The sequence below is a fragment of the Vipera berus genome, assembly GCF_964194415.1.
Source record: "Vipera berus genome assembly, chromosome: 6".
NCBI lineage: Eukaryota > Metazoa > Chordata > Lepidosauria > Squamata > Viperidae > Vipera > Vipera berus.
In genome coordinates this window covers 90,381,071-90,407,152 of record NC_138208.1, presented here as the reverse complement: position 1 = coordinate 90,407,152, position 26,082 = coordinate 90,381,071, and the positions used below count along the sequence as shown (strand labels likewise).

Sequence of the window (26,082 nt, the reverse complement as noted above, 5' to 3'; positions counted from 1 at the left end):
TCGATTCTGAGCTGCAGTGGCCTTTCCAGAAATGCAGGCCTGATTGAGAAATACAGGCCTGGTTGCAGAAGAGGCCTCAGAGGAAGAAGTGGGCCGGCGAGGAGAGGCCTGGCTGCAAGTTGAGTGGATGTGGGGCGCATGGGGCAGATCCACCTCCCCACCCGTGCCCTAGCTTGATTTTTAAGTCTGTGCCTCGCCCTAAAACTAGGACTTATTTTTGTGGTAGGGTTGATATTAGGCCACCCCCCCCCAAAAAAAAATCAAGGTAGGGCTTATTTTCAGGGTAGGCCTTACTTTTGGGGAAACGGTATTTACAATGGTTGCAACACCCCACTTCCTCTGACTGTCATTTGCAACCGTCCCAGCCGGCTTCCGACAAGCTATGTCAATGGGGGAAGCTGGATTCACTTAACGACTGTATGATTCGCTTAACAACCTCGGGGATTCACTTAATCATGGCAAAAAGAGGTTGCCGAATCAGATGGGAGTCACTTAATAACCACATGGCTTAGGAAGGGAAATGCTGGTCCCAAGTGTAATACAGCCAGTCCTCAACTTACCACAGTTTATTTACTGACCGTTCGAAGTTACTACGGCAGTGAAAAAAGGGACCTACGATCATTGTTCACACAACCGTTCTGACATCCCCAGAGTCACGTGATCGAAATTCATAGGCTTGGCAAGCGGATCATATTTATGACGGTTGCAGCGTCCTAGGGTTGTGTGTGTGTGTGTGGGTGGGTGGGTGTGATGCGATCCCCTTTTGCAAACTTCTGACAAGCAAAGTCAATGGGGGAAGGCCGGATTCGCTTAACGACCGTGGCAAGAAATGTCGTAAAAAGGGGCAAAATTCATGCTTCACTTAGCAACAGAAATTTTGGGCTGAGTTGTCGTCGTAAGGTTGAGGACTTCCTGTATAATAAGCTGCTTGACTTCGCAGTAACACGTGGTCCAGTTGATTGCTCAAGAAAGGCAATCTTTTAGTGATTAATCTTCATTAAATTAAAATACTTCACTGAACGTGTTTCACCGGAGAAGCCCACAGATGCGTGCTGTTATTGCCAAGCAATGAAAATGTGTCTTTTCCAATGACTCAGTCTTAGATAAGGCTTTTATAAAATGATTCAACCGAATGTCTCATATACATGTTAACTTTTGTTTCATTGAGTAATGCGATAATAGCTGTTTCTTCAAAGTTAAGGATTAAAGGCCTTTGTACTAAGCCTGTACTAAGGCTCGGGTCGAATCCCGAGTGCCGCGTAACAGAGTGAGCGCCTGTTACTCGTCCCAGCTTCTGCCAACCTAGCAGTTCGAAAGCACGTAAAAATGCAAGTAGAAAAATAGGGACCGCTACGGTGGGAAGGTAACAGCGTTCCTTGCGCCTTTGTCGTCTAGTCATGCCGGCCACATGACCACGGAGACGTCCTCGGACAAGCGCCGGCTCTTCGGCTTTGAAACGGAGATGAGCACCGGCCCCTAGAGTCGGAAACGACTAGCACGCCTGTGCGGGGGAACCTTTACCTTTACTAAGCCTGCCACAGATCACTTTTTCAAGAATTACCATTATTGTCAGGCTAGATGACTCTCAAAATCATGGAGTAGCGGGAAAAACCTACACTCAACTAATTATAATAAGAGAACCATAGTCTTAGATGGAAGTCCTCTTATTTTTAGTAGAAACTTAGGGGCGTAAGGGACCTTGAAGGTCCTCTAGTCTAGTCCAATCCCCTGCTTGACTCCATGCTTTCAAACACAAATCTGGATAGATTGACTTTAAAGATTAAAAAGAAGACTCCGTGTACTTTAGAACGTGGGATAATTTCTATCAATGGCTAGAAAAACGAGTTTAGAATGAAAGGATCAGGGTTCGGTCCAAGCCGGGAGTAAACAACATGGCGACCGCTTTAGAAAAAAGATTGCAGTTTATTGAAGAGGAGAGCCAGACAGGAAGAGGAGAGCCAGACTAGCACGCATGCGCGGGGGAACCTTTACCTTTTTATATTTTCCTAAAGGATTTTAAAAGCAGAAACCAACCCCCGCTTGTCTCTCTATCTCTCTATCCCAAACAGAAACCAAGCCTGCAGAATTGCAGATGTGATAAGTCTTGTCAGAAAGACTGGTGTCAGGAAACTGGGATTATGGAAGAAAGATCCCTAGAATCAACACCAAAAATTTAAGAGTCGTCATCCACAGCCACAGGGAAGCAGGATATGACCCTTGGGACATAATAGGAGTAACCCACCACCATCAGAATACCAGAAAGGCACACTCGGACTCAGGTCAGAATACCTGACCCAGGAAATAGAAATACAGGAACAGGAAATAACTCCAAACAAGACTCCAGGGGGTTTTAAACCCCACTCCCTACATGTGCTCGTCCCTCTTTTACTTCCAGAGCCATCTTCCTGTCTGGCTCTCCTCTTCAATAAACTGCAATCTTTTTTCTAAAGCGGTCGCCATGTTGTTTACTCCCGGCTTGGACCGAACCCTGATCCTTTCATTCTAAACTCGTTTTTCTAGCCATTGATAGAAATTATCCCACGTTCTAAAGTACACGGAGTCTTCTTTTTAATCTTTAAAGTCAATCTATCCATTCCTGCACACACTAGATTTTTCTTAATTTAGTACTTCTTCAACCGGTAAGTTTTCGTTTTCCCAATGTTGGGCAAATACAATTCTTGCTGCCGTCAGTACGTGTAGTATTAAATATCTGCAATCTTTCTTACAATTAGCTCCTGTTATTCCTAAGAAAAATAAGTCTGGTTTAAAGTCTATTTGGTTTTTTAGTCCTTTTCTCCAACCATAAATGTATTTTAACCCAATATTATTATTTTTTTTTGCTTTAGAGGGCATGTCCAGCAGATATGATAATAAGTACCTGGTCTTCCTTTGCATTTTCCAAGAGTTGTTTGAAGGGAGTGTGGAGAGAAGGAGGAGGAGAAAGAGAAGTGAGGAGGAGGAGGAGGAGGAGGAGGAAGACTGGTGTCCTTGGTGCTCTCTGAGCTGGGTGGTTTTCTTGCAGACGTTTGATGACCCAGCTACGGAACATCATCAGGGTTAGAAGGCTGCTAGCCCTGATGATGTTCCCTAGTTGGGTCATGAAACGTCTGCAAGGAAACCACCCAGCTCAGAGAGCACCAAGGACCCCACAGTCCTTTTTTCCTCCTCCTCCTCCTCCTCCTCCTCCTCCTCCTCCTCCTCCTCCTCCTCTCCTCTGCAAACCTCACTCCCTTCCAGCACTGATGATGTTCCCTAGTTGGGTCATGAAACCTCTGCAAGAAAGCAACCAAACTCAGAGAGCACCAAGGACCCCACAGTCTTCCTCCTCCTCCCCGCAGCACCCGCTCCCTTCCAGCACTGATGACGTTCCCTAGTTGGGTCATGAAACGTCTGCAAGGAAACCACCCAGCTCAGAGAGCACCAGGGACCCCACAGTCGCCCTCCTCCTCCTCCTCCTCCTCCTCCTCCTCCTCCTCCTCCCTTCTAGCACTGATGTTGTTCCCTACTTGGGTCATGAAACGTCTGCAAGGAAACCACCCAGCTCAGAGAGCACCAGGGACCCCCACAGCTCAATTCTCTTCTTCTTCGGTACCCTCAAGGTGCCTTATTTAAAAACCTGGCTGCGTGTTGGAAATAGCTTTAATTGAGCTGCCTGTCCCGGTGAAGTGACAGAAGTGATGGAGTGAAATGGGGCTCAAAGACCTCCAGTTCGCTCAGTGTATTTACGCCTCTGAAAGCACACGGGATGTCTGCCGCCCCCTTGTGAAAGTGGTTGCCAGTGACATTCCTTCTGGTACCCCGCATCTCTCTCCCCCCACCCACCGTTCCCGCGGACATATGGCTTCCCTCCTCCTCTTCCTCTGCTTCAAACCAGCAAGTCCCTCGCTGTTGTGCGGCAGCCAAACGACACCCCCAGTTGCGAGGCTCAATCCCATCACCCTCACCCCAGCAGCCTGGAAGGCCGTTAAGTGGAGCTGTTACTCACTCCTTTAAGCCGTGTGACACACACACACACACACACCCTTTCTCTGGCTGGCCTTCTGTTAATGACGGTTAAATGTGGGCGTTCCTTTCCCATAAACCTGGCCATTTTCTAATTCTATGTTATGTCCAAAGTTCTTCGCTCATATTATCATTACTGGGATGGTTGACGTTTACACACCAGAATTAACGCTCGCTTATTCCCGCTCTGTGTTTGTTCCCAGGAGTAGTTGGGTCGTCCTTTGTCAGACAAATGGGTAGAAAATGGTTTTTGTGCGGAAAGAGGGAGGACCCAGTCTTAAGGGTTATATAAAAACAGTTTCCTGTTGCAAAGGGTGACACATGGAGGCCCAAGGGATTGTGCTGTGCATCTCCTGCACAACGCACCTTGTTGAAAGTGCGTCCTTAGTTTGTCCTACTAAAAAAGGGTAAAGGTTCCCCCGCACGTGCGTGCTAGTCGTTTCCAACTCTAGGGGCCGGTGCTCATCTCCGTTTCAAAGCCGAAGAGCCAGCGCTTGTCCGAGGACGTCTCCGTGGTCATGTGGCCGGCATGACTAGACGCCAAAGGCGCACAGAACGCTGTTACCTTCCCACCGTGGTGGTCCCTATTTTTCTACTTGCATTTTTTACGTGCTTTCGAACTGCTAGGTTGGCAGAAGCTGGGACGAGTAACAGGCGCTCACTCTGTTACGCGGCACTCGGGATTCGACCCGCCAAACTGCCGACCTTCTGATCGACGGGCTCAGCGTCCTAACCCACTGAGCCACCGCGTCCCCTTTGTCCTACTACTCGATCCTTTTTCCATGTGCCTGACCTGCCACTACGAAGGAATGGAAATTTTCCCATTCCCCAGGACATTTATAGATGTTTGGGAATAAATTCCATGCAGGGCGTCCTCGATGTGCGGCCACGACGACGCCCGACATTTCCTCTGCTAAGCCAAGACAGTTGAAAGTGAGTTTTGCCCCGTTTTACGACCGCTCTCGCCACAGTGGCTAAGCGAATCGTTGCAATGCTTAAGGGAGTCGTGTGGCTGCTTGCCACTGAACTTTATTTATTGAATTTACAGGTAGTCCTCCGTTTACGACCACTGCCGAGCCCAAATTTCTATTGCCAAACAAGACCGTCGTTAAGTGAGTTTTGACCCATTTTTAACAGCTGTTAAGCAAAATCGCTGCAGTTGTTAGGTGAGGAACCCGGTTGTTAAGTGGATCCACTTCCCCCATTGACTTTGCTGGTCGGAAGGTCGCAAAAGGGGATCACATGGCGCACCCCCCCCAGGGCACTGCGATGGTCATAAGTATGAGTCGGTTGATGAGCACCTGACTTTATCACATGACCCTGGGGATGCGAACAACGGTCGTAAGCGTGAGAAACGGTCCTAACTCACTTTTTCCCAGTGCTCTTACCTGTATTATATTTATTAAATTGATTACGTTGTATTTTATCATATTTATTACATTTGTACAGTAGCAGACCGACCAACTTTGGCATTTGAGAAGATTTATAACGGTTAGAACAGAAGAGGAAGGAAAATATTCCTATCCGTAGTTTTTGATCGTTCAAATTTAAATCGGCGCATCTGAAAATTTCCCCATCATGGAAAGCTTTCGTCATGATTGTATTTTTTTTTACCTAATATTTACTAATTATGTATTTATCTGTTCTATAGCTATGTCTTTATCTAATCTATGCAGCCACCCATGTCTGTTAACAAGCGATTGTATAATTCTGTAAGATCAGAGAAGTGATTAAAAACCTAAGCAAAATCATTTACAATCCTATTTAATCTTCCCACGTTCTCTGGTAAATTATTAAATTGTTTTTGGTGAGGTTAAGTGTTCTATTTTAGTAAACAACCCATGCGTTGCTAACCATGCAAGAATTAGAGCTTTCAACATGTAGATTTTGGGGGGGGGGAAATAACATAAAAGGGCGCGTGATATCATCCAGCTAATTAAAATCCCTCCATTAAAGCAGAACTCAAAACTCTATAAACTCTTTTGTCTTAACAGAGATGTTTTGCAGAGTCGCTTTAGATGCAAAAGGCCTGCTTGCGTTCTGGGCATGTCTTAACTTCTTTGCCAGTTGTGGTTGTTTTAATGATAATCTTTTGGGCAAGTCAAATCGTATTATCAGGGCATAAAAGCATCACAACCAGGTATTAAATGTGTGTTATGTATGTGTACACTTTTGACAGCAAGCAACTAAATTTCATGTTTAAGGTGTCCCAGTGTGCCCACAGTAAAAAAAAATGGCAGTAAAGGTTTGTCTGTCTGCTTGTCTGTCTGTCTGTCTATCTGTCTGTCTATCTATCTATCTATCTATCTATCTATCTATCTATCTATCTATCTATCTATCTATCTATCTCTATCTATCTATCTATCTATCTATCTATCTATCTATCTATCTATCTATCTATCTATCTATCTATCTATCTCTATCTATCATCTATCTATCATCTTATATCTCTATCATCTATCTATCTATCTATCTATCTATCTATCTATCTATCTATATCTATATATCTATATCAATCTATATGTCTGTCTATCTATCAATCTCTATCTCTCTATATATCGATCTATATCTCTATTTCTATCGATCTATATATGTCTATCTGTCTATATTCTATCTATATCGATCTCTCTACTTATCTCTGTCTATATCTCTATATTTGTCTATTCTATCTATATCTGTCTATATCTGTTCTATCTATCTATTCTATATAACTCTCTGCTTTGCTCGGGTTTTGGGGTTTTTTTTGCAAGTTTGGGGATTATCCAAAGGAAAAATGGGTGTTGAATACCCGGGATGAAGCCAAAATAAGGTCATTTCCACTTCACCCCAGTGCAAAAGTTGGGAGAAGCTTTTGTCGATCAGGGTTTGTGTGCACAATACGGTACCCATCGACTGTGTGTTAACTCCAGTGTGGGAGTAACTATTCAACAACTCTACAGAAATATTTTTTTAAAAAACACAATTCTTTTCTGCTGTCAAAATGTTCTCATTTGCTAAGAGCAGAAGTATTGGGAATTTTCCGTTCTCTTACTTTAGAGCACACTCATTTTGTGTTCTTTTCAATCCCCCGTATGTTTGGTGCTTAATAGATTTAGCGAGTTTTGAGTCAGTATCTTTTAACCCGTGCTGGACTCATAACTTGGTGTTTCTTCCCCCCCCCCCGCCCTTTTATCCGTCCAAGTTGCAGGATTGGTTTTTTTTTCCCCTTCCTGCTTTGAACTTGCAGAGCGTGATGTGATGGCTTCGGAGATATTTCTTTTACCGTTGCAGTGTCCCGGGGTCAGTTGATCCCATCCCCTTTTGTGACCTTCTGACAAGCAAATTCAGTGGGGGAAGCCGGGTTCACACACACACACACACACACACACACACACACACACACACACACACACACACACACATACATATACATATACAAATACATATACACATACATACATACATAAAAAGGTAAAGGTTCCCCCGCACATGCGTACTAGTCGTTTCCGACTCTAGGGGCCTGTGCTCATCTCCGTTTCAAAGCCGAAGAGCCAGCGCTTGTCCGAGGACTTCTCCGTGGTCATGTGGCCGGCACGACTAGACGCCAAAGGTGCACGGAACGCTGTTACCTTCCCACGGGAGTGGTCCCTATTTTTCTACTTGCATTTTTTTACGTGCTTTCGAACTGCTAGGTTGGCAGAAGCTGGGATGAGTAACAGGTGCTCACTCTGTTACGCGGCACTCGGGATTCGACCCGCCAAACTGCCGACCTTCTGATCGACAAGCTCAGCGTCCTAACCCACTGAGCCACCGCGTCCCATACATACATACATACATACATACATACATACATACATACATATATATATATATATATATATAGAGAGAGAGAGAGAGAGAGAGAGAGAGCAGAGCCCCCCCTTCCCTCTAGCCCTGATGGTGTTCCCTAGTTGGGCCATGAAACGTCTGCAAGAAAACAAGTTCAGAGAGCACCAAGGACCCCACAGTCCTTCTGCTCCTCTTCCTCCTCCTCCTCTCCACAAACCCCACTCCCTTTAGCCCTGATGATGTTCCCTAGTTGGGTCATGAAACGTCTGCAAGGGGGGAAAAAAGCTCAGAGACCACCAAGGACCCCACAGTCCTCCTCCTCCTCCTCTGCACAAACCCCGCTCCCTTCTAGCCCTGATGGTGTTCCCTAGTTGGGCCATGAAAAGTCTGCAAGAAAACAAGTTCAGAGAGCACCAAGGATCCCATAGACCTCCTCTTCTTCCTCCTCTTCCTCCTCCTCCTCCTCCTCTCCACAAACCCCACTCCCTTTAGCCCTGATGATGTTCCCTAGTTGGGTCATGAAACGTCTGCAAGGGGGGGAAAAAGCTCAGAGACCACCAAGGACCCCACAGTCCTCCTCCTCCTCCTCCTCCTCCTCTCCACCACCCCGCTTCCCTTACTCATGTTAAACCGTGATTTGCTTAACTGTGGCAAGAAGGCTTGTCAGGCTCACTTCATGGCTGTCTCGCTTAGCCACGGAAATCTGGGGCTCCTTGCAGTGGCGAAGAGGGGGGGCCCTGTTTGGGCTGCAGAAAAAGCTTCCCACGGCCAGCGCTCTCTGGCATTTGGCCCAGCGACGTGACTTCGGCCGGGTTGCCCGTCCTGCCTCTCGTGAGACCCCTTCGAAGGCCGATTTTCTGGCTGGACAGAGGCTGCTGCTTAATCCCTCCCTCGTGAACCTCGTATTCCTCAGTCCGTTGGCTTCTGGGCTGAAGGTGGTGGGCTGTTCTCAGGCTGCCCCCGGGGCCTGGAGGGTGGAAAGGGGGCTCTGGGCAGTGCAGATGCCCACCCTGGAGGTCCCTGAGTGACCTCGTACCCCTTGACCGGCTCTTTGGCTGGGGGTTGCATGGGCAGCGTGGTTTTTAGCCCTGTGTCTGTCAGTCTGTCTGCTCCTCACCCACCCACCCATCCATCCTCTGTCTATCCCCCACGTCTGTCTATCTAACTCTATAGACCTGTCTATCAATCTGTCGACCAATGTATTGATCTATCAATCGATCTATCATCTCTCTCTAATTATCTGTCATCTCTCTAATTATTTATCTACATCCATCCATTTATCTATATCTATTTAACCATCTCTTACCATCTGTCTGTCTCTCTCTCTGTCTATCTATCTATATCTATCTATCTATCTATTTTTCACTCTTGATGTGTCTTTCGGTCTGTCTGTCTATCTCTGCCTGTTTCTTTCCTTCCTTCCTTCCTTCCTCCCTTCCTTCCTTCCTTCCTTCCTTCCTTCCTTCCTTCCTTCCTTCCTTCCTTCCTTCCTTCCTTCCTTCCTTCCTTCCTTCCTTTTCATGCGGATGGTGACTTTGACAAGTAGGATGACCCTACTTGTCAAAGTCACCATCCCCATTTTCTCCTGAGCTGACCCCCTTCTGTGATCCGGGGGGGGGGGGGCAGATAGTTGTGTTGTGTTTTATTTTTTTAACCGTTGCTCCACTTTTTGCTGCTGCTCTCCATTAATCCCTTGGTTCCCTTCCTGGGTCTTTGGGTTTTGCCGATGCCAGGCAGGCTGCAGCTTGCTCCTGGTGGGGGTGGCGTGTGTGTGTGGGGGGGGGGACGAGGGGGAGAGCTAAAGATAGGCACCAGGGTGCGTCTCCAGGCCCTGCCCTAACTCACCCTCCCCTTTCCAGTCCCCATCTGTTCCAGATGGGGAGAAGGGCTTACTCACGTGGGCTTGCAACGTGAGAAGGTTTTCTGAGTCAGGGCAGATGTGAGCTGAGGCCTCCTTCCCATCCTAAGGTTGGACAACCTGGGGAGAGGTCTGCGGGGGGGGGGAGGGAATCAAGGATCCCCTTCGAAGGCGTCCAGATACTTGCCTACGAAATCCTCACTAAGTTACTAATCCTCGCTTCAGACGACCACCTGACCTGCTCGTGCGCTTCGGACATCGTGGGGATGCTCAAAGGCAACAGGGGCCTTGAGAAGCAGCCTCCAGCTTTCGTGGAGGGGTCCCTTGAGCCCTACCCCAACTCCCCCCCCACCCCAAAGCTGGCCTGCTGCCACGTTAGCTGTATAATGTGAATTTTAGGAATGTAGGTTGGTCGGTTCAGGGCAGGGAATTTGCCTCGGCCCTGAAGATTGCAGGATCCTACTTGTATCCTTCAAGAGAATTGAAATATTAGCCTGCCTCAGGATACCAAATGCCTGATCTACATGCTTGCAAGAGACACGAGCGTTGGAAGTCCATAAGGGCAGGCAGGACCTGTTTCATTTGGCCGCACCTTAATAGCGGTGGAAGGCTAGCTTGCTGTCCAGTCTTAAAGAATTTCCAATAATGTCTTAGCACGTTGACGTATTAATGTTCTACCGATGAAAGAGAATATTTGTAACTCAAGGTTGAACTGTGGGGGTCCTTGGTGCTCCCTGAGCATGGATGTTTTCTTGCAGACGTTTCATGACCCAACTAGGGAACATCATCAGTGCTAGAAGGGAGGGGGGTTTGTGAAGAGGAAGAGGAGGAGGAGGAAGACGACGACTGTGGGTTCCTTGGTGCTCTCTGAGCTGGGTGGTTTCCTTGCAGACGTTTCATGACCCAACTAGGGAACATCATCAGTACTAGAAGGGGAATGAGGTTTGTGGAGAGGAGGAGGAGGAGGAGGAAGGACTGTGGGGACCTTGGTGCTCTCTGAACTTAACTTGTTTTCTTGCAGACGTTTCATGACCCAGCTAGGTAACATCATCAGTGCTAGAAGGGAGTGGGGTTTATTCTCATTTTATATACTAGAGACTCGCCAGTGTCTCCAAAGAATTGGGAATATGCAGGAGTGAGCCAGCCCTTCACTGCAGGGTTGATTGGGCTGAGTTTAAAGGCATGGAGAGACATTAAAGTATTGTTGCGTTTGGCGGGTCGAATCCCGAGTGCCGCGTAGCAGAGTGAGTGCCTGTTACTCGTCCCAGCTTCTGCCAACCTAGCAGTTCGAAAGCACGTAAAAAATGCAAGTAGAAAAATAGGGACCGCTCCGGTGGGAAGGGAACAGCGTTCCGTGCGCCTTTGGCGTCTAGTCATGCCGGCCACATGACCACGGAGACATCCTCGGACAAGCGCTGGCTCTTCGGCTTTGAAACGGAGATGAGCACCGGCCCCTAGAGTTGGAAACGACTAGCACGCGTGTGCGGGGGAAGCTTTACCTTTACCTTTACCTTATACACAAATTATATATAAAAAGGAATAACGGGAGTGATTTCTAGCTGCCCAAGGGAACCGACACCCCCCCCCTTGATGTTTGCACGCAGGCCGATAATCTCTCCTTCATCGTTGCCAACACACACCTGAAGTTCAGGTGAGCAAGAGTTGCGCTGCTTGTCACACCGCACGCTGTTGTAACACAAGGCCTTGTGCTGTGTTCCTCTCCGGGACGTTCTTCAATTCTGTCCCCCCCCCCTTCTCGGCAGTCGCTTTTTTGCACTGGTGAGCTGAGGTCACAGGCCCAGACCTGGTGTTTCTCGAAACCACAAGATTTTGCGATAACTCAACAGCTTTCCATTTGCCCCTCCCTTGCTCATATTTCTACCTTTGTGGGGGTTCTCCCCCCCCCCCGCCGCCGCTTCCCTGCCTGTCAACCACATGGTTTTAGACGGTGACCGGGCTGCCTGGAGAAGAAAAAGTCGAGAGCCAACTCGGCATATTCCTCTTAACGTTGATTAACTTCCCGTGCCCAGCGACACGTGTGAAACAGGACTCCTTAAACGGCAGAGAAGCAAAAGAACCCAGCATAAATTGTGACGAAATACACGTGTGGCCGTCCACCTTGTCACGTCTCAGCCACACGTGATCCGTGCGCTCAGACCGCTGTTCACCAAGAGAAGGTTGAAAACCAATGTGAACAAGCCCATTTGCCTCCAGAAGCGGTGGGTGCTCCAACACTGGAGGTTTTCAAGAAGAGACTGGACAGCCACTTGTCTGAAATGGGGGGGGGGGTTGTCTCCTGCTTGAGCAGGGGGTTGGACTAGAAGACCTCCAGGGTCCCCTCCAACTCTGTGATTCTCTTGTCATTCTGTTATTCAGCGCGGTCCCAGGCTGCATCAACGGGGGCGTAGAACCGAGCTTGCGTGAAGTCATAGTGCCACTTGACAAGGCCTTGGTAAGGCCACACTTGGAATATTGCGTCCAATTTTGGTCACCACAATATGAAAAAAGATGCAGAGACTCTAGAAAGAGCGCAGAGAAGAGCAACGAAGATGATCAGGGGACTGGAGGCTAAAACATATAAGCAACGGTTGCAGGAGTATGTCTGGTTTAATGAAGAGAAGGACCGGGGGGGGGGGGGAACACGGTAGCCGCGTTCCAATATCTCAAGGGCTGCCCCAAAGAAGAGGCAATCAAGCTATTCTCCAAAGCGCCCGAAGGCCGGAGAAGATGCAACGGATGGAAACTAAGCAAGGAGAGAAGCAACCTGAAGCTAAGGAGAAACTTCCTAACAGTGAGAACAATCAACCAGTCGGTTCAGTTGTAGCTGCAAGTTGGGGATTGCCTCTACTCGTGGCTCCTTCGTTCATGGCTGCGATGTTGTCTCCCCTTCTTCGGAGGTGTGCTAGCTCACCATTCCTCCCCCGGGCGTCCTCTGCAGTGGATCCTTGAGGAGGCATGTAGATTCAGAATTATTATTTTTTTTTAAAAAATAATAATAATAATAAAAAAATAAACACGAGTCAAAAAGCAACGTCTTGTGTCCTGGCCCAAGCAGAATGAGTAATCTTCTTTTGTCTGTGGAAAAGTCAGCGCTTGTTTAAACAGATCCAGGTGCGCGTGATGTTTTGGAGAGACGCACCCTGGCATGATCGAAAAACTGCTTTTTCTGACATTTGTCAAGCCGTGTCACATGAGGAAGCGGCGTGCCAGCCACCCCACCCCCTTTTCCCTGAACCCGGCAGGCCGGCTCCGCGCACCCCTTTATCTGGAGTAAATCTATGCAAATAAATGTGTTTTTTCCCCTTTTGGTTTCCCATATTTAGCAGTTGCTTTACAGTGGCCTACATTAAGCAAAATCTGTTGAATGTATTTCTCAAAGGGCCTAGTCCAAGCACAGGCAACCTTGGCTCTTTTAGGACTCGTGGACTTCAACTCCCAGAATTCCTGAGCCAGCCATGCTGAGGGGAAAGGGAGAGGTTTCCAAGCTGAGCCAAGCTGGCTCAGGAATTCTGGGAGTTGAAGTCCACGAGTCATAAAAGAGCCAAGGTTGCCTACCCCCTGCCCCAGCCAGCCAGGAATTCTGGGAGTTGAAGTCCACGAGTCATAAAAGAGCCAAGGTTGCCTACCCCCTGCCCCAGCCAGCCAGGAATTCTGGGAGTTGAAGTCCATGAGTCATAAAAGAGCCAAGGTTGCCTACCCCTGGCCTAGTCTGAGGGGGTTAATGAGTTTGGGTCCTCCTCCTCCTCCTCCTCTTGTTTCACTCCGCAAACCCCACTCCTATCTAGCACTGATGATGTTACCTAGTTGAGTCACAAAACGTCTGCAAGAAAACCACCAAACTCAAGAGAGTATCAAGGACCCCACAGTTCGCCTTTATTTTGTACCAGCATTCGAGTTTGCCGTTTGCGACTTGTGAATTATCCCGGGCGCTGCTAGTCCTCGAATTACGACCGTAATGCAAGCTTTCTACAGGTAGTCTTCAGCTCACCACAGCTCATTTAGCGTCCAAAGTTACAACGGCATTTTAAAAAAAAAGGGGATCGATGATCGTTTTTCACACCGAAGGACCGTGGCAGCCTCCCCTCCCCCCCCCAGGGTCACGTGGTCCAAATTCAGACCCTCGGCGATCGATTTATATTTGCGACAGTTGTCATGTCCTGGGATCACGCGATCCCCTTTGGCGACCTTCTGAGAGGCAAAGTGAATGGGGATTCACTTAACGGCCGTGTGACTAATTGAACACCCGCAGCGACCCGCTTAATGACGGGGCGGGGTGGGGGAAAAGGTCCTAAAATGGGGCAAAACCCACTTAGCAACCCACCGTCTTGCTGAGCAACAGAAGAGTTGGGAACCGCTTTTGCTCGTATGGCGAAATCTACCTGTATGCATGGCGTTTAAATCGTAAATTATTTCCCTGCCCAGGGTTGGTGATTTGAGTCCTGTTGGAATTTCAAACTCTGCACCGACCTGGCTCTCTCTTCTCTCCCCATTGCCGAATTTAAAATCCTCTTTCAAGTGGGAGGCAGTGAGGCCGCCTTGCAAACTCATTAGCTGGGGCTCATTTTGCTGTCAATATATCCTACCTGGTGCCTTTGCCTATTTGTCGTTGTGGGGTTGTATATTTTTTTTTCCTCCAAAATCTCTTCCTCCAGCCCTGGAATCAATTTGTGTGAGCTTCGAGCGCCCTCTAGTGTCTGCCTGGGGGTGGTTTTCTTGCAGCATTTACATCACCCGAAATAGGTGACACCATCAGTGTGTGTGGGGGGGGGGACGGGGAGGAGGAGGAGGAGGAGAACTGTGGGGGTCCTTGGTGCTCTCTGAACTTAGCGGTTTTCTTGCAGACATTTCATGACCCAACTGGAAAACATCATCAGTGCTACCGTAGAAGGAAGTGGGATTTGCATATCAGAGGAGGAGGAGGAGGAAGACTGTGGCTGTCCTTGGTGCTCTCTGAGCTGGGTGGTTTTCTTGCAGATGTCTCATGACCCAACTAGAGAACATCATCGCTGCTAGAAGGGAGTGGAAAGGGAGAAGGAAGGACTATGGGGTCCATGGTGCTCTCTGAGCTTTGGTGGTTTTCTTGCAGACGTCTCATGACCCAACTAGGGAACATCATCAGTGCTAGAAGGGAGTGGGGGTTATGTGGAGGAGGAGGAGGAGGAGGAGGAAGATCCTTGGTGCTCTCTGAGCTGGGTGGCTTTCTTGCAACGTTTTCATGACCCAAACTAGGTAACCTCATCGGTGCTATTGACGTTACCTAGTTTGGGTCACGAAACGTCTGCAAGAAAACCAAGGACCCCTCATTTCATCCCTGAGCTACAGATATTTCCTTTAGATTAAAGGAACCGTGGGCCTCCTTTGAATCCTGCCACTTCTGATCTCTCGTTCTGCGGTAAATTAACAGAATAACCGAGTTGGAAGGGGCCCTGGAGGCCTTCTAGTCCAACCCCTTGCTCAAGCAGGAGAACCTATGACATTTCAGACCAATGGCTGTCCAGTCTCCCTTTAAAAAACCTCCAGTCTTGGGGCACCCACAGCTTCTGGAGGCAGGTTGTTCCACTGGTTAATTGTCCTCCCTGTCAGGAAGTTTCTCCTTAGTTCCGGGTTGCTTCTCTCCTTGATGAGTTTCCATCCGTTGCTTCTTGTCCTGCCTTTGGGCACTTTGGAGAATAGGTGGACACACACACACCCACCCACACACACACCCCTCTTCTTTGTGGCAGCCACTGAGATACTGGCACACTGCATTTTTGATGCACACTCCTCTTTCGTGCACAACCCACCAGAGGGCGCTGCAGACAAGCCAAAGAAAGTATGTGGGAACGAAACCCCACATCTCTCCAAAATTAATTTTAAATACTTTCGGACTGGCCCCGTGCCGGACATCCTTGCCTGGCAAGGGGAAGTCCTGTCAGGCTCTTTCCTTTAGCAAACGTGTGGCGCTATCCGACACCAAAGCTACCCAGGAGAAAAGACCTCCGTTGGGCAGAAACACCGCCTTGACCTTGGGGCTGATTGTCCTCAGATATATATCGGGACGTTGGGTGACGTCTTTTATTGGTTCTACAAAGGTTAGGACAACCTGCACGGGGAGTTACAAGCAGGCTACTCCTGTAGTCTGTAGTCATCGGTGCTTCCTTTGAAGTATCCGCTTGCGTTGGGGGCTCCGAAGCCTTAGTCTGGCCGAGGACTTGTGCCCTAGACGAGACGGGGCCTCCGTGAGGGCCATCAACTCTTCTCTTGGTTCCTGGAGGAGAAGACACCTGAGTTGTGAGTTCTGCTGGGCTTCACCCTTGACCAGCTCTGGAGAGCCAAACCACAGCCTCCTTAGTAAGCCACCGTGTTTGTAAAGTTGCTGGGATGGAGGAGCGGGTGGACACCGAGAGGACCTCCGCCTTCCACTTGCCAGACTGGATGGTGAGTCAACCGGGGTGGGGGCGGGAGACAGAAAACCTGGACTTCCCTTGTGCGATATGTGTTCACTTGGATTTATTGTCTTTTCAGGACTAATGTTAGGATTAGTTGTCCGGATTTAGTCTCCCAAGACAAAAGCTTAGCCTTGAAAGCCAGCTGGGTGACTTTGGGCGAATCATCAAGTTCTAGTCCTGTCTGAGGCACGAAAACTGGGTGGGTGACTTTGGGCCAGTCTCTCAGCCCAACCCACCTCGCAGGGTTGTTGTGGAGAAAGTAGGAAGAGGAAGTTGTACGGGATATGTTTGCTACCTTGAGTTATTTGTAAAAAATAGTAAAGGAAGCATGATTGATAGGTAGGTAGGTAAGTAGGTAGATAGATAAAAAGGTAAAATAATAATAATAATAGTAATAGTAAAAGTAAAGGTTCCCCCACACATGCGTGCTAGTCGTTTCCGACTCTAGGGGCCGGTGCTCATCTCCGTTTCAAAGCCGAAGAGCCGGCGCTTGTCCGAGGACGTCTCCGTGGTCATGTGGCCGGCACGACTAGACGCCAAAGGCACACGGAGCGCTGTTACCTTTCCACCGTAGCGGTCCCTATTTTTCTACTTGCATTTTTACGTGCTTTCAAACTGCTAGGTTGGCAGAAGCTGGGACGAGTAACAGACGCTCACTCTGTTACGCGGCACTCAGGATTCGACCCGCCAAACTGCCGACCTTCTGATCGACAAGCTCAGCGTCCTAACCCACTGAGCCACCTAATTTGGGAAACAGTACTACATATAAGGATATTACAAATGAAATGGGAGAACTGAAATCTAGACAGGATCTAGAACAACAAGGGATAAAATTGGAATGGTGGGCTTACCTACAGATACAAACACGATATGGGAAAGATAAGAAAGTGAAAGATAAATATTCAAGAAACTGCATTGGATAAAATTTTATTGGGGCCAGATGAGAAACAAATAAGGAAATTGTATAGTTTGCTATTGGGGTACAAAATGTTTGAGGAACAAGTTAAAGAACCAATGCTGATATGGGGTAAAAATTTGGGATGTGGCATAGATTTTGATATCTGGCAAACTCTCTGGGGTAGAAATAAAAAGATAACGCTGGCCTCAGCTTATAAAGAAAATTTATGTGAAATGTCTTATCGGTGGCATCTCCCCCCAGCACGATTAGCCAAAATGTACAAGACAATATCCCCTAGCTGTTGGAAGTGTTCCGAAGAATTAGGTACTTATTTTCATGTTTGGTGGTCCTGTAATAAGAGGCAAAAGTATTGGCAAAGGATTCAGACATGGCTAGAGGAAATATTAGGATGGAGAGTCGAATGTAGACCAGAATTTTGCCTGCTTGGCATAACAAAAGAGAAACATAGCAAAGAAGAGTTATATTTAATAATGCATATCATCACAGCAGCGAAAAAACAGTGAAATACCAGAAGAGAGTGAAGTGATAAGTAAAATTTGGGCGTGCGCAGAAATGGACAAGTTAACTTTGGAAATTAAAAATAAACAGTCAGATTACTACAAAATTTGGAATAAGTTTTACTCATGGTGGGGTCAGAAAGGAAGGTCACAACAGAAACACACAGGATGCTGATTTCACATATTACTAGAATAAGGTGGTTGATAAGGTTGAATATTCTATAACTGTATATAAATGATACATACATAACAGTGTGTATATATGTATATAAAACACAAAAATGATGTAATTTATTTATTTATTAATTTAATTTCTATACCGCCCTTCTCCCGAAGGACTCAGGGCAATAAAATGCAATAAAAAATACAATATACAAAAGTTAAGATAATAATTAAATAGAGTAGCCCAATTGCAGTGAAAATTAATTAAAATGACAAGGATTGTCAGACCGTTAACACCTTGTCCAAAGTTTTAAATAATAAAGTTTGTTGTAATAATAATAATAATAATAATAATAATAATAATAATAATAATAATAATAATAATAGAAGGGACCTTAGAGATCATCTAGTCTGATCCCTTGGCTCAGGCAGGAAACCCTGCCTATACCATTTCAGACAAATGGCTGTCTAAACTCTTCTTAAAAACTTCCAGTGTTGGAGCATTCACAACTCCATGATAGATAGATAGATAGATATGGATGGAATAGATAGATAGATAGATAGATAGATAGATAGATAGATAGATAGATAGATAGATATATAGATAGATATAGATAGATGATAGATATGGATGGAAAAGATAGATAGATTAGATAGATAGATAGATAGATAGATGATAGATAGATAGATAGATAGATAGATAGATAGATAGATAGATGATAGATAGATAGATAGATAGATAGATAGATAGATAGATAAATATGGATGGAATAGATAGATAGATAGATAGATAGATATGGATGGAATAGATAGATAGATAGATAGATAGATAGATAGATAGATAGATAGATAGATAGATAGATTAGATTAGATTAGATAGATAGATAGATGATAGATAGATAGATAGATAGATAGATTAGATTAGATAGATAGATAGATAGATAGATAGATGATGATAGATAGATAGATAGATAGATAGATAGATAGATAGATAGATAGATATGGATGGAATAGATAGATAGATAGATAGATAGATAGATAGATAGATAGATAGATTAGATTAGATTAGATAGATAGATAGATGATAGATAGATAGATAGATAGATAGATTAGATTAGATAGATAGATAGATAGATAGATAGATAGATAGATATGGATGGCATAGATAGATAGACAGACAGAAAGAAAAAAGAGAAAGAAAGAAACAGAAAGAAGAGATTCTTCGTATGTTTTAGCCTCCAGTCCCCCTAATCATCTTGGCTGCTCTTCTCTGCCCTCTTTCCAGACTCTTGAACCCCTCCATCCTGGGCATCTGGAGCAGGGATGTCCCCAGGCCCTCTTCTGCATTGTTCTAGAGTCTACTCTAGACCCATCCACACAAACGCACACAATTCTCCCGAGATGCCCCTTTGCGCTACCTTAGGATCGGGACGTACAGATTTCACAAGCCTTTTTAACTGCTGTTCCCTCCTTCCCACGTCTTGCCTGCCTGCCTGCCTATTCAGAGCTGACGTAAATAAACATCGCTGCACGGCTTTATTTTTAGAAGTCCCAAACCTTTTATTATCGCCCTCGAAAATATTTGGGAGTGGGAATCCGGGTATTTGAGGTCGAGAGATCCGATTGCTCCCAAGGGGTACCAACTTGGCAAGCGATTGCGAAGTAGTTCAGGATGGAATTTTTTTTTCCCTCTCCTCCAGAATTGCAACCGATATTAAGAGCAATTTATTGACCCTTATTTCCTTTGAAAGCTTCACATAATCTTTCCGCTCCCCCCCAGATTAAATAAGCAGGAACTCTCAGTACACACCTAGTTCCTCGCCTTACAAACACAATTGAGCCCAAACTTGTAAGTTGCTGAGTGAACGATTTGTGAATTGAGTTTTGGCCCCTTTAACGACCTTTCTTGCCGCCGTTGTTACGTGAATCGTTGCAGCGGTCAAACACGGTCGTTAAGTGAATCCGGCTTCCCCCGTGGACTTTGCTTGTCAGCAGGTCGCCAAAGGGGGATGCCGTGACCCCCGGGACGCCGCCACCGTCATAAATACGAGCCAGTTGCCAAGCTTCTGAATTTTGATCATGTGACCGCAAGGATGCTGCCAACGGTCAGTCGTAAGTGTGAAAAACGGTCATAAGTCCCTCTTTTTCAGTGCCGTAACTTTGAACCGGTCACTCAGTCGTAAGTCGAGGACTGCCTGTTAAAAGCTTTGCAGCCGCAGAATAAGCCAATTGAGAGAATAGTTTTAAACACCTAGGGCAGGGTTAGGCAACCTTGGCTCTTTTGTGACTCATGGACTTCAACTCCCAGAATTCCTGAGCCAGCCATGCTGAGGGGAAAGGGAGAGGTTTCCAAGCTGAGCCATGCTGGCTGAGGAATTCTGGGAGTTGAAGTCCACGAGTCATGAAGGGGCCATAGTTCCCCCATGCTGGCTGAGGAATTCTGGGAGTTGACGTTCACAAGTCATAAAAGAGCCAAGGTTGCCTAGCCCTGGTTAGACTCAAAATCCCTAGGGCTGGGCTCTTAAAACCTGGCCCTTTTATGACTTGTGGACTTCAACTCCCAGAATTCCTGAGCCAGCATGGGGGAACTATGGCCCCCTCATGACGCGTGGACTTCAACTCCCAGAATTCCTCAGCCAGCATGAGGGAACTATGGCCCCCTCATGACGCGTGGACTTCAACTCCCAGAATTTCTCAGCCAGCATGAGGGAACTATGGCCCCCTCGTGACTCGTCGACTTCAACTCCCAGAATTCCTCAGCCAGCATGAGGGAACTATGGCCCATTCATGACTCGTGGACTTTAACTCCCAGAATTCCTGAGGCAGCATGGGGGAACTACGGTCTCCTCGTGACTCGTGGACTTCAACTCCCAGAATTCCTGAGCCAGCCTGGCTCAGCTTGTAAACCTCTCCCTTTCCCCTCAGCATGGCTGGCTCAGGAATTCTGGGAGTTGAAGTCCACGAGGCATAAAAGAGCCAAGGTTGCCTACTCCTGGCCTAGTGATAAGAGCTTTTGGGCAGAACCAAAAGCATTGGAGGAGTAAACTGGTAGTATTGGCTCAGCCAATCTCAGTGTGTACATGGTTGTACTTTGTCAGGTTCATTCCTTCATCTATAATTGCAAGTTCATCTCTGCTATTCAGTGTGTGTGTGGGGGGGGGGGACAAAGCCATCGGAAAAGAAGCAATTTTTCTCTTGGCCTGCAATCCTAGAAAAGCCTGCGCTCAAAAAAAAAAAGCGATTTATTTGCTTTTTTTCCTTTTCTTTTTTTTAAAGAGAGTCTTCTGTGCCAGCCATTGCCTGAGCAACTCCTTCATGCACGATCAGGTTAATGGCTAGCCGGACAAATTGAGATTGCTTATTATCTCAGCCATTAATGACTGTCCTGAGGCAATTCAGCTGATAACCCCCGCCCGTAAAAAATAATTTAACTTCCGAGAAGGTCAGTTCCGGATTAGGAAAGCAACAGAAGAACTGAACAGTCTGCCGGAGCTTCTGTTGGGAAAAATTATAGCTCAGAAAGTCAGGATGGGAGGGAGGGCGGGAACAACGGAAGATCTGTTCAGGAGAAAAGGAGAATAATAAAAGAACGCATCTTTTTCGGCTGCTCAGAAAAGTCACGGAAACACTAAAACACAAGGAATAAAACGGAAGGGAGAAACGGAGTCCCCGCGGAGTTTGCTGAGCTAGTCGTTCCCCGGCTAAAGGGTTGCCCAAATTTTTTTGGGGGGGGGTGGGGGGATTGGGTACCGTCTCTAATAAGGTGGTGAGAGTGATGCGGAAACGCGGGTCTGTGAGAAAGTCACCCTTGTGTGTGCCTTCGATAGAAAGCGCTGGGTGGAATTGGCGCTCTGGTGGTTCTCTGGCAGACGTCTCGTGACCCGACCAGGTTACATCATCAGCATTAGAAGGGAGCAGGGTTGGCGGGGAGGAGGAGGACTGTGGGGTCCTTGGTGCCCTCTGAACTGGGTGGCTTTCTGGCAGACGTTTCGTGACCGAACTAGGGAACGTCATCAGTGCTGGAAAAGAGCGGAGAAACTTCTGCAGCTGTTGATGCTCCCTAGTTGGGTCAGGAAACATCTGCAAGACAAGCACCAAGTTCAGAGAGCACCAAGGACCCCACAGTTGTCGTTGTTCCTCCTCCTCCTCCTCCTCCTCCTCCTCCTCCTCGCAACCCCCCCCCCTTTCTAGCACTGATGATGTTCCCTAGTTTGGTAATGAAATATCTGCAAGAAACAACCAAGCTCAGAGAACACCAAGGACCCCACAGTCCTTCTTCTCCTTCCTTCCTTCCTTCCTTCCTTCCTTCCTTCCTTCCTTCCTTCCTTCCTTCCTTCCTTCCTTCCTTCCTTCCTTCCTTCCTTCCTTCCTTCCTTCTCCTTTCCACTCCTTTCTAGCCCTGATGATGTTCCCTAGTTTGGTAATGAATATCTGCAAGAAACAACCAAGCTCAGAGCATCAGGGACCCCCCCACACCACAGCCCTTCCTTCCATCCATTCTTCCTTCCCTCCTTCCCTCCCTCCTCCTTCTAGCGCTGATGATGTTCCCTAGTTCGGTCATGAAATGTCTGCAAGGAAAACCACCCAGCTCCGAGAGCACCAGGGACCCCACAGTTCAACTTTGAGCCGCAGATATTCTCTTCTAAAGTAATCAGCCTCCCCAAAAATGGATAATTAGTGGTTAACGACTCCTCATTCTTAGAGGCATTCTTGTGAAGGCCAGGCAGCTGTGTACCTTGCTAGGATGCTTCAGGTTGGATGCCCACCAGACTCTGCAGCCTGAAAGCTCCTCCTGATTTGGTTGAACCAAAGGTGAACCACCGTTTTAAGACTTTTTCACCTCTTTGCAAATAGCTGGAAGTTGACATATTATCTCACCTGGCCCAGCGGGAGGCGTGTGCCTTGGAAGATCGCGCCCGGGGATGGGTGTGTATTGGAGAGGACTCAAGAAGTTGGAAGAGTTGAAGGAGCAGTTGTGTTAATCCTCTTAAGACTGCCACTCATGTGACAGGCTTAGCCTGGAATCCTAGCCCTCGACTAAATCCTTGAAAGCCTTGGCACAAAGTCCGTCTGGTATGTGGCGTTACTAGTAGCTCAGGAGAGACATTGACGCGGACCATTCGTTTGGAGCTGATGGGACCCCGCTTGGCGATCTGCTGAAGCTTTCCTTTCATAATCCCCTCCTGTTGGTTTAGGGCAGGGGTCTTCAAACTTGGCCCTTTGAGGACTTGTGGACTGCCTGGCTGAGGAATTCTGGGAGTTGAAGTCCACAAGTCCTCAAAGGGCCAAGTTTGAAGACCCCTGGTCTAAGGCCGGGACGCTGTCCAAACCTATCAACTTGAAGACTTGTGGACTTCAACTCCCAGAATTCCCCAGCCAGCTGGGAATTCTGGGAGCTGAAGGCCACAAGTCTTCCAGGTTGCCAAGGTTGGTAACCCTTGGTCTAAGCTGTTTCTGAACCTGGGCAACTTGAAGATGGGTGGACTTCAACTCCCAGAATTCCCGGCTGGCTGGAGAATTCTGGGAGTTGAAGTCCACAAGTCTGCCAATTGCCAAGGTTGGACACCCCTGGTCTAAGGCAGAGTCCCACTCTTTCCAAATAATAATAATAATAATAATAATAATAATAATAATAATAATAATAATAATAATAATAATAATAATAATATAATTAATAATAATAATCCTTGTTGATACCTAGCATACTGGCAGCAACTCGTGTCAACCATTAGTGCCAGTCAGTTTGAGTGTTCAGTAGACTGAGTTTCATGTTTTATGAATAAAAGTTACAATAATAGAGTTGGAAGGGACATTGGAGGTCATCTAGTCCAATCCCCTGCTCAGGTAGGAAACCCTATACCACTTCAGACAAATGGCTCTCCAGTCTAGAACAACCTGCCTCTCAAACAGGGGTGTCAAATTCAATTTCATTGAGGGCTGCATCAGCATTGTGGTTGCCCTTGGGTGGGGGGCGGCCAGGGGCGTGGCCTACTGGGTGGGCGTGGCTGGAGTGTGTGTGTGGCCTACTGGGTGGGCGTGGCCAGCTCTACATGGTTCGGGGCAAGGGTGCCAATGGGGGCCTGGGCAGGAGTGGGACAGATCTGAGGGTCTCTGGCAGAAGGAGGTGGGACCGTGGCAAGTGCCAAGGCATGGTCCACCGGAGGAGCCTCACTGTTCCTCTCAGGCCATGTTGGTGGGGGGGGCTGGACAGTGGCGCGGGGGTCAAATGCCCAGCCCGGCCCTCATGCACCCGTGGCACTAAGCCCAGCCCCACTTCACCAAGGGGGTGCCCAGCTGCTGTGCTTGCTCTCCTTAGCCAGGTTGCTCGTGATGGGGACGAGGGCAAAGTGAGGAGACCCAGCTTTGTATCCAAAGCAATAGGATGGGAGACCCCCCAGGATAGGCCAGGAGGAGGGGGCAAGGGGATGGTGAAAGGGCAGGACTTCACTCAGACCCTCCCTCTCCTCTCCTTCCTTCCTTCCTTCCTTCCTTCCTCCCTTCCTCCCTCCCTCCCTTCCTTCCTTCCTTCCTTCCTTCCTTCCTTCCTTCCTTCCTTCCTTCCTTCCTTCCTTCCCACCTTCCTTCCTTCCTTCCAACAGAGTGGTGGGAAAATATCAGAGATGAGGGAGGGAGAAAAACAGGCAAGAAACGCGGCTGGGGAAGTGTCGTCCTTCGTGAAGAATGAAGAAATGCACCATCGCCTGGAAGTGGCCAGCACATGGCCCTGACCTACTTCACGTATCCGGCTTGGTGGGCTCTGGGGCAGGGGACGCCATGAGCAGCGTGAGAGTCGACGTTACCTGCGCAATGCTGCCCAGTTTTGGCAGGCGGCAGGGCGCCCTCCTCACAGTGCCGAGAGGCTGAGCCGGGTGGCACAAATCTGAAGAGAAGCGCAACGCTGCCCAGCCCCTGGCCTGCCCGAAGTAGGTCAGGGCCATGTGCTGGCCATTTCCAGGCGATGGTGCCTTTCTTCATTCCTCACAAAGGGTGATACCTCCGCAGCACGAAATTGGTGGTCATTGGTGCCAAGGCAGCGGGGGCCGTTCCCTCACTATTTCCAGGATAGCTTCGCGGGCCACATGAAACCACTTTGTGGGCCGGATCCAGCCCCCAGGCCTTGGGTTTGACATGTCTGCTCTAGAGGCTGTGAATGCTCCAACACTGGAAGTTTTTAAGAGGAGACGGGATAGCTATTTGTCTGAAGTGGTGTAGGGTTTCCTACCTGAGCAGGGGGTTGGACTAGATGACCTCCAAGGCACCTTCCAACTTTATCATTATCATTATTATTATTATTATTATTAGCTGGAAGTAAATCCAACTGACTCTTATTTTAATTTTTTTTGCCAGACAGGTTAACCAGCCGTAGGAGCACCCAAAACCTGCTCTAAAGCAGAGCAATATTTTTGAAATCTGGGTGAGTGGGTGGGTGGGAAGTTGCTCTCCTCAACTTTGGTTAATAAATGCCTTTACTGGTTAAAGTTTCTGCTAACCGCCTCTGTTAGATGGTAGGGTGGGGGGAAAAGAGAGAGAGAGAGAATCCGAATTTTAAAAGGTGCCTAATTACCGAGAGTTAATTATAGCAGGCAGGAGGGGGGGGTGAAGAAAAAAAAATAGCCTGCCGCTTATAGAAATAAGCCATTGTACGAGGCGGGCCGCTTTGGAAAAGCAGAGTTTAACGATGTGGCAGGAATAAAAGAAAAATTAAAAGAAGAGGGGTGGGGCGGGGAAGGGTGGAATAGGCCGTGCAGCTCTTCTCCAGCCATGGAAACCTGGAAACATGGGTGGAAGCCAGCAGGTCCTCTGCACTTTGGTCTTACCCTCCCCTGCCCTCCCCTCTTCCCCCCCCCTCCCCATGCAAAGACTTGAAACCAGAGCAGGCAGGATTGCCAGTGTGGGGAAGGTATAAAGGGCCGGGCACCTGTGCTCAGGTTTCAGGAGGTGCCACCATGCCTGGCCAGAAGGTGACCACCGCGAACGGGGACCTGGGGATTAAAGGCAAGGTGAGGGGATTTCACGACATCCCGAGGCTGGAAGGGGCCTGGGAGGTCCTCTAGTCCACTCCCCTGCCCAAGGCAGGAGTCTTTACACCGTCCTGGACAACCCTTTCCTTGAAGGCCTCCAGGGATGGAGCAGCCAAGGCTCCAGGAGGCGACTCTTGGGTGGAATAACCGTTCTCCCTCTTCGGAGGTTCCTCCTGAGTTCCAGGCTGGGCGTCTTTGGAGGTTCTCCCTCATCCAGGCCATCATTCCTCCTCCTCCTCACTCCAGCCGCGGTCCGTCCCCTGCGGGATGAGGGCCTCTTCCGCCTGTTTGCAAGCGCTACGGTCCTGAGCTTTCTTTCCCCGTGTTTGGCTGGTGCGGTGGCTCCGTCTTGTTTGGGGTCTCCTCCGTGGGCGCTTTGGATCACGCG

General features: G+C 48.0%; 1 protein-coding gene across 1 annotated transcript in view; it reads left to right on the top strand.

The window, feature by feature from the left end:
* Window positions 1-18,802: 18,802 nt before the first annotated feature.
* The window catches only part of AHCYL2 (adenosylhomocysteinase like 2), a 34,782-nt gene continuing 27,502 nt past the window's right edge, over window positions 18,803-26,082 (top strand). Inside the window, exon 1 of the mRNA XM_081331470.1 lies at window positions 18,803-19,185. Within this exon, the coding sequence (XP_081187596.1) occupies window positions 18,997-19,185 (189 nt within the window). The 5' untranslated portion in view covers window positions 18,803-18,996. The remainder of the gene's footprint in view (window positions 19,186-26,082) is intronic.